Raw genomic sequence first — 9,132 nt, forward strand, 5'->3', positions numbered from 1 at the left:
ATTATTTGCAATTTAAAAATCAAAAACTGTCATGTTGGGGGGAATCATGAAGTCTTACAGCTGAGAGAGGCCTCAGAGTTCTGTCCAATCTAATCTCCTCTAGGCTCAGCTTCACCGTCTGGCTGTCTACATGGGACTCAAGGGAGAATGGCCACCTCTGGCTCACAGGCCATTAGGGAACCCAGGGCACCCCAAGAATGTGAAAAACCAAATAAGCTTTGAGCTTTTCAGAATCTACTCCTGCGCTGCTAAATATAAATGACATCCACACAACAGGGACTCCAGTAGCCCCCAAATGCTCCTGGTTCACACCAGGTCCTGAGAAGTTCGGTAGTCAGCCTCAGAGGGGTTTGAACCCAAAAGATTGAGGTCAACTCTAAACCAGTTGGCTGTCTGTGCAGCATATTCCCAACCCAGTGTCTACACGGCATCACCACAAGCAGCCCACTACGGCCATTCTTCCTGCCATCTTAGGTGTGAGAAGAACTGCTTATGGCCTTGATCTTGCTGTTTTATGTATTCAACAGGGAAAATTTTCCACAGTTCAGTTAACACAAGGGCTTTCTTTGGGGCCGCCTTGATCTTCTATTTGGACTTTTTACATCTTACTCTTCCCACTCTACCCCACAACACACCATGAAACACATCTGCTTTTGCCCCTGGCCCCTCTGATGGACCAGGGGGTAAGTACACTCAGTTCTTCCAGAACTTACTGTTAGCTGATTTTACACAGTGCTCAAAATTGGAAGGCACATGTGGAAAGGGTCAGCCATCAGCAGGGTTTTAAACCACTGGAATAAATGGGAAGCAAGAAAAATGTCATATTCATTACTATATCTGCTCTAGCATGTCAGCATATATACCAGCATAGCTTGCTGACAGCAGGTATTCAATACATGGCACTGTAAAATGATAGACTCGTAAAGCCAGAAGGAACCTCAAGGAGATCAGTCCCATCATCCCACAGCTGAGAAATTTGAGACCCAACTGGTTAAAACTGGGTCATCAGACATTTAGTTTATAGCTGCCATAGTCCATGTTCCCACTCTGAGTTCACAGTTGTTTTTTCTGTCAGGTTGCTTGTCAGATGAATGAATGAATGAATGAATGAATGAATGAATGAATGAATGAATGAATGACTTTACCACTGGGTATGTACAACCAAAGGAGACTGGAAAAGAAACTAGAGTTAATGTAAATGAAACTAGAGTAAATGTAATTGTTTGGATAGATTATATTTGCCCAATTTAAATGAAGTTTTCCACTTTCAATTGAATGTTTATAGCCTTACACATGTTTTTAGTCATTTAAAATTGTTGACAAAATAACAAGTCAAATTTTAGTATAGTGTTAAACTCTAATTCTTTTATAACCTATACAATGTGCCTCAAATAATGACATCACCAGGTTGAACCCAATATGTGTTTACATGTCTTTACATATCAGTGGCAAATAATACAAACTTTTCAGGTTATGTCTCTATTATGTAATAGCTTCAAGGGAAAAATTTTATCTTAATACAAGTCAATAAACTCTGATATAATATGACTACATGATGTTTACTAACCAGATTCTCAAGACACATTGTCCTTTAAGAATCAAACTTTTGCTCTCAAATTTTTTATTATTATTGACTAGAGGCCCAGTGCACAAAATTTGTGCACTCAGGGAAGGGGGTCCCTCAGCCCAGCCTGCACCCTCTCATAGTTCGGGAGTCCTTGCTCCTTACCGCCTGCCTGCAGTGGAGGCCGGACAGGCTCCCACCACTGCCACTGCACTCGCCAGCTGTGAGCCTGGCTTCTGGCTGAATGGTGCTCCCCCTATGGGAGCGCACTGACCACAGGGGCAGCTCCTGCATTGAGCATCTGCCTCCTGGTGGTCAGTGTGCGTCATAGCGACTGGTCTTTCCACCATTCGGTTGATTTGCATATTAGGGTTTTATTATATAGGATTTTAGAGGAAGAGAGAGATTTTTTTATTATTATTGATTTAAGAGAGAGAGAGAGAGAGGGAGGGAGAGAACACGCAGTCATTGGTTGATACTTTTATGTGCTCTAACCGGGGATCAAAGTCACAACCTTGGCGTATCAGGACGACGCTCTAACCAACTGAGCTGGCCAAGGCCCCCAAATTTCTTTAAAAAAAACAATCATTTGGCAACTTTGAGTTTCATTTCTTTCATTTCTTGCTTATACTCACAGGAAGAAGTTTGAGAAGAGAAATGGGGAGATAAAATATACAAAAGAAAAGAGAAAGGCATAAATTAACCAGAAACTGGAAGAGAGAAGCAGTCAGGTTCCTGGAGGAAGAGAGAAAGGTGCTGAGGCACGGTCAGGAAAGCTGGGTCCATCAAGGCTCCCTCTCTGCGCTCTCCCCTCTCACTCTCACTCTCCTGCCCTTACCAACGATCGTGGAAAAACAGAAAGTGATAAAAAGCTCTTAAACTCAGATTTACTAGTAGACACATCAATCCAGCCAAAACCAGAATCATTTCACAATGCCTGGGAGAGTGCCGTCACACCAGCCACTCCTGTCCCCTTCCACTGCAATTAAATGTCATAGAATAATGACCTTTTGGAATTACAATGGGCCTTTTAAAGATGATCTAGTCTAAAATCTCCTTACCCATTTTGCAGAAAGAAAACTGACATCCAGCTAAAGTGGACCACTTGCCCAAGGTCATTCAAAGAGGCCAAACTACAAATAGATCCCCAACCTGCAGGCGTGCTTTGCCATGGCTCTTTCCCCTGTGTGCAACCTAAGAGCTACAGAATATACAAAAAACATCCCAACTTTGGAGAGATGAACAATTACAAAGAGGCACAAAATAACGGGAAAACAAACTAATCCAAAATAACAGCTTCCCCCCACCTCCTTGGCCAGTGACAAGCTGCGAGGGGCTGTTTTACGGAGTAATGGTACCTCGGACAATTAAACTGCACTTTTTCCTCCTTTACCCATTTCTCACTGGCACGGACTATGAAAAAGGTGCATAGTACTCTTACTTTGAACCAACACAGACCTTTTTTGATATCTGAAATTTGGGGGTTAACAAATACATTTTTTCCCTCCAAGGGCTTACAGAAAGTACCTTATTAAGAGGTCACTCAATGAACTGTGAACCCCTGGGGGAAATTAAATGCCTTCCACGGGAATCGGTCCCCTCCCCTGACCTGCCCAGGTAAACCAACTCGAGCTAAAGCCAAAGATTTGGTTTTATCAGTCGCCTAAACGCAGACTTTGAAAGAACTTGCGTTTCTTTCACAGCTGAGAAATTTGAGACCCAGCTGGCCAACATTGGGTCATCAGATTATAGCAGCCAGAACACGAACATTCCGAAACAGGACTTGAGAAAAGGAAGAAAACTTTGTCTTACCCTTAAAAATAACAGAAACAATAGGATCCGGTTTCCCAAATTTCGTTTTAGGGATATTGATGGCAGATTCCACAATCACGCGCAGCATGGCTCTGAATGGGGTGAAAGCAAGTTTCCGCAAACGAGGTTTGCAGCCTCGGACGCTGGCGCTCCGGGCAGCACCGCCCAGCGAGAGAGGCTGGGGAGGACCTCCGAGGGAGGGAAGGGGAAGGCGAAGGCGATGGGTGGATCTCCGAGGGACTGTTGACTGAAGGCTGGAGTAAACTGATATCCAAGTCCCAGGTCCTCCTCTGTGCCCCAGGCACCACTTATAAATTCGGGAAATGTGGAAGTGAGAAGGACCAAACCCCAGCTAAAAATAGTTATGTATAACAAATGAAACTGAAATGGATTTAGAGCTAATAAATGTGGGCAGGTTAGGAGACCTCTAAGTAACAATTCGTGAAACCACATCAGCTGGTTTTCTGCCACTGCGTTTATTCTTTTCTGAGCTTCATGAAGCATTAAAACGTTACTTAATCATTTTTAATTTTTTTTTTTTTTTTTTTTACTTTTGCTGTTTCTTCTCTCATACTGTCGAACACACCCATTCAGCAACTTATAGGGAAAAAAATGTTTAAAATCCGTTAAAGGGTGCCCCCTGCTGTATAGCAGAGGAATAACCGAGTTTAGTTCAAGCCAGCCCAATCCGAAGGCAGTAATAACGGGTTTACAAAATTGGCTGATCCTTGGCTTTCCAAAAGGATTCACCATAGTATGTCTTTAAAAATCCTTAAGTGGTAAGAGCGGGGCACCTACGTGTTCATGGTCCATCAAATGCTGCTAACTGTCTTCAATAAAAATGAGAAAACGGCTCTCCACTCTCTCAGGACCTAAACCTGAGGTGTCTTTCCTTCGTTAAAGAAAAATATATATGGTCAATGACACTTGTTAAAGACTTCTCAGAACGACTGTATTCAAGGTCAGGGGGGCTACTGAAATAGGTATAGGGACCACTGCAATGGAATTTTGAAGCTGAGGGGAGAGGTTGGGTTCAACTCCAGATAGAGCGGAAGCAAGTGGGGATGTAAGAAGCAGAATGAGGGACAGTGGATGGAAATTTACTTTAAGGAAACACCAGGGAGAAGGGATTCCGGCTAAACCGACCTAACAGGCTTCTTGCTGAACACAGGTCAAGGTGACTAGAAATCCCCTTGGGGATGGTAGAGGATGAGACGTCATCAGGTGGCGCAGGTGTTCAGATGTGGCGGGTGTGTATGTGGGCCTGGGATGTTCTGGTTAAACTGACTTAGTAGGGTTCTTGCTAAAACTAAATTTTACAAGGAAGTGCAAATGGGCCTAGGGGAAGGTTCAGGAGCTGGCTAAAGTTTGGTCAAGCAAAGAATCTTTGTTACCTGGAGAGCATGTTAGGCAGCGTGCCTAGTGATCAAGGCCTGGGGTTAGTAGTCAGCCAGGCCTGAGTATGGGTCCTCTGACACCATTTTTGAGATATGTGGATGTTCACATTTCTTTATTTTTCATTTTTATTTTTATTGATTTCAGAAAGGAAGGGAGAGGGAGGAGGGGGAGAGAGAGATGGAAACATCAATGATGAGAGAGAATCATTGATCAGCTGCTTCCTGCACGCCCCACACTGGGGATCGAGCCTACAAGCCGGGCATGTGCCCTGACCAGGAATCGAACTGTGACCTCGTGGTTCATAGGTCGACACTCAACCACTGAGCCACGCCAGCCGGGCAGTGTTCACATTTCTTAACCTCTCATTTCTGCAGTTATCTCATCCGTCCTCCTGCAGAGGCCTGGAAACCACATTCATTACCAAGACAATCCGGTTTTACATGTAAATCTGTAAGATTCTAACAAACACTGTAAGAAAAACACTTAAGGAAAACTATTTCCTTTTAGGAAAATTATGGAAGAGTAAGAGTTAGAGATAGGAGTAAATCAACACAGTGATCGGCCATTTATTCATCACAAATATGTTTGTTCGATAAACACTTGAGAGTCTGGAAGTACCATGTGTTGGGTGTTGGGGCTTCAGCAGAATATAAGCCAAAGTTCTGACCTGCTAGAACGCCCCGGCTGGTGGGAACCACATGCTAGGTCTCACGTGTCTATCAGGCACTGCTTTCAACAACTCCGGGAGCTAGAATTCCTGGGTTCGTCTTTCCAGCTGAAAAAGTTTAGGCACAAGAGTTCAAAACTTGAACCAGAATTCAAACCCACTGTCTTCTCTACTCCCTTTCAACTTCACCTCAGCTGAGATCTCATACTTTGTTGTTTCATGATTCCTCACATTTTGTCAAGTAAACTCATGCATTAATGTAAGTGAGTGGCCTTAGGCCTGTCCTAGAGCTTTGAGGCAAAAGGGACAGAGAAAGAGAAATATTTAGAGGAGAGGAGAGGTGTGGCAAAAAATCTAGACATGTGGACACAGTAATTGAGGTAGCAAAGAGGATTTAGCAGAAAAGAAATGAAGACAGATTCATAATATGTTATTTTACTTCTAGTTTTACAGAATCTTAGCTATTATTTAACAGCAACATTCAAACTGGCATACACAGAAGGTCCATTGTTAAGATCTGTTTGCTGAAATACTGCTTTAAGAATTACTTTGGTTGATAACTAAAATGCTTTTGAGAACTAAAAAACTAGTTTTAGTAGCTTAATTATAGGGTTTTACATAGTGGTAGGTGCTACTTTGAAATAACTTAATATATAGTATATTTAAATTTCATCCCTTTAAAAAACTGCCTGGTGGTGACTAAGTCTACATGGGGGGCAGGAAGCGCTAAAGTATTTTATAACATTTGGCATCATCACATTGTCATTATTTGAAATAATTGAAAGAGCAATATAAGATAGGAATGAATCTGACCTTCTCCAAGTAAGTATTAACATATTTTCTAAAATACAGCTAGAAAAAATGAAACAGGAAAAGTTAGAATCATTTTAAGCCTTGTGCTTACTTTTAATTCCTCATCAAAATGTTTGATAGATAAGTGTAAGGGTCTTCATTCATTCATGCACACATGCATCTCTTCAGCAAACACTTATTGAAAGTCTACTTGGTTCCAGGGCCAATACTAACTACAAAGGTGATTAAAATACATTTCCTCTCTGCAAGAAGCTCACAGATAGTTACAGCATAATGAGTGAGTATAATGATAGGAGGAGACAAAGAAGACAGGACAGGGTGGGCAGGTAGGGTAGGCTCCTGAAGGAGGTGACAGCTAGACTGAGTATTAATGGTTGGATTGATGCATGCATGTGTGTGTGTTGGTGTGTGTGTGTGTGTGTGTGTGTGTGTGTGTGAGAGAGAGAGAGAGAGAGAGAGAGAGAGAGAGAGAGATCTGAGTACAGGTCTTTCACCTCCTTAGATAAGTTTATTCCTAGATATCTTAATTTTTTTGGTGCAATGGTAAGTGGGAATTTTTTTTTTTTTTTTTAGTTTCTCTTTCTCTGAGTTCATTATTGGTGTATTAAAAAAAAGCCATTGATTTCTGGGTGTTAATTTTGTATGTGTGTGTGATCTGAGATAGAGTTAAACAAACACACATGGTGATCGTTTGGGAACTTCAAGACATTTGATTTTGGTGAACTATCATGTGTGAGGTGAAAGAGTCAATCAGGGACCGTAGGCAGGCAGGCACCAGCCCAGAGAACCCAACAACTAGCATCCACTGAGTGCTCACTACATGCCAGATGCTATTCGCCTCATTTAATTCTTCCACTGTCCTATCCTATGAAGTAAGTACTATCTTTTTATCCCCATATTACAGATGAAATAGCTGAGGCATAGTTTGGTCAAGCAGCTTGCCAAAGTGGAGCCAGGATCTGAGCACAGGTGGTCTAGAATCCATGCTCTTCACTCCTGACACCATGCCCCACTGGCAGTGGGGACTTAGTAGAGACGCATTTTTCAGCACGGTAGCAGAATGATTGAATTGTATACAATACTCTGAATCCAAAGAAAACATTGGTGGATGAAAAGGGACTCTCTAATAAATCTAACCAGAAGTAATCTCACAAAGTGATCTGATCATAAATTCCTAACAGGACAGGTCATGGTGCGCAGTCATGCTTCAGGCCTATAACTTCCCTGGGAGAAGGTTATCTTTGCTTTATGCAAGCACTCCGTTGTTTTGTTTTGTTTTGTTTTGTTTTGTTTTGTTTTGTTTTGTTTTGCATCTAAGGCAAAGCACCTTTGAAAATGCCCCCTTGTATAGACCCCTCAGAAGTTGAACCCCTTCAACTGAGCATATAATCTTAACTATCATATAGTCCGATCATAGAGATTTCCCCATCTTGCTTTCCAATCTTCATTCCCTACTTAATTCAAAACATATAAAAGAAACTGCCAACTGTCATTCTGGAAAACAGTTTTCTCAGTCTGTTGAGATCCTGCTTCCAGGCATGCCCTCTGTTTGGCTCAAATAAACTCTTATAAAAATTTTCTATGGGTTTGGATGTTCTTACAGTGACAATTTTAATAAACCTACAGACTTAAAATTAAATTTTAAAAGGAGCTAAAACAGGCAGAGCCGTGAGTGTCCAGAGAGCCGCTCTCTCCAAATAGAATGCACCCTGAACCAAGACCCAAGACAGGGAGTATCACTGACTGGCTAAGTGAATAAGAATTCTCCCATATGAGATTAGTCAGCGAGAGGAAAGACCTAGCCTGCTTGGCTGTTACATTTCTCTCTGTAAACGAATGAAGATAAATTGTGAATCTTGTCCTAGGATTCCTCTGAGTGAACTGTCAGCACCAAAGTACTATCAACTTGAGAGGTCTTGTGCAAACTGCCACCTCTTCCCACTTTATGCCCCACAGCACCTATCTGCGAAGAGCAAACATTGATTTCCAGGTCTCATAATGACAATTGAACAAGCTGCCAGGCCAGTGAGTCTCTGGTGCCTGCCCCTCTTCCTCAGGGGTCCCTAGTCACATGTGTTGACTTAAGAAACTTCCAAATCTGTAGAGAATTTTTATAAAAGTTGATTTGAGCGAACTGACCACATGGTTGGGAAACAAGATCTCAAATGCTCTGGAAAATGATAGTTTTGCAGTTTCATTTATACATTTAGAATTAAAGAAGGGACATAAGGAAGATTACATGAAGGTGGGAGAAAGCAGGGTACAGGATAGCTAACAAGATTATTTGCTCTGGATGGTGGTTATGGCTTATGCATGACTTATGATTAACATCTAGATGCACAAGGACAATGGCAGGGTTTGCTTAAGGCAAAAATAAACCTTTAACTAAAGAAGTTATATGTATGCACTGTGACTACCCACCATGACCTGCTCAGTTAGGAATTTATGATCAGATCACCCTGTGAGGTTACTTATTAGATTTAAATCTGGATTTATTTGATTTATTATAGAGTCCATTTTTTGCCCACACAGAGGGAGCTCGTGCCAGAAAGGAGGGACCCGGGGAGCAGATGTGTAATTGGGGTATCTGGCCCAGCGGGCCCAGGCACAAGGCCCTCAGGTGCCGGTGTCACCCCTCTGCACACAGCCCCTCCCACTCCCTCTCTTCTCATTTGGCTCAAAGCTGAGCAGGGTGATTTCTCTGTGCGCGTTTCTTTCTAAAAATCTTTGTAAATTTCTATGGGAAGTAATTTTGCCCTTGTTCTCATCTCTGCTCAGTGAATAACATTCATACCCTCACTTACCTGTTACCCTGACTTCCTCCCACTCCAATCCTATCTGACACTTCTAACAGACAGGAGGCATCCTTCTCTTCACC

At 42.3% G+C, this 9,132-nt stretch overlaps 1 protein-coding gene across 5 annotated transcripts in view; it reads right to left on the minus strand.

Annotated features, from left to right (window-relative positions):
• MYOF (myoferlin) overlaps window positions 1–3,600 on the minus strand; it is a 140,164-nt gene extending 136,564 nt beyond the window's left edge. For 3 of the 5 annotated variants that reach the window (XM_059662864.1, XM_059662863.1, XM_059662861.1), the window contains exon 1: window positions 3,377–3,599. In XM_059662864.1, the coding sequence (XP_059518847.1) occupies window positions 3,377–3,464 (88 nt within the window). In that variant the 5' untranslated portion in view covers window positions 3,465–3,599. Of the gene's footprint in view, window positions 1–3,376 lie in introns of all 5 variants that reach the window. The other 2 variants (XM_059662867.1, XM_059662862.1) reach the window with 1 other exon arrangement.
• Window positions 3,601–9,132: the final 5,532 nt, after the last annotated feature.

The sequence above is a fragment of the Myotis daubentonii genome, chromosome 13, assembly GCF_963259705.1.
Source record: "Myotis daubentonii chromosome 13, mMyoDau2.1, whole genome shotgun sequence".
NCBI lineage: Eukaryota > Metazoa > Chordata > Mammalia > Chiroptera > Vespertilionidae > Myotis > Myotis daubentonii.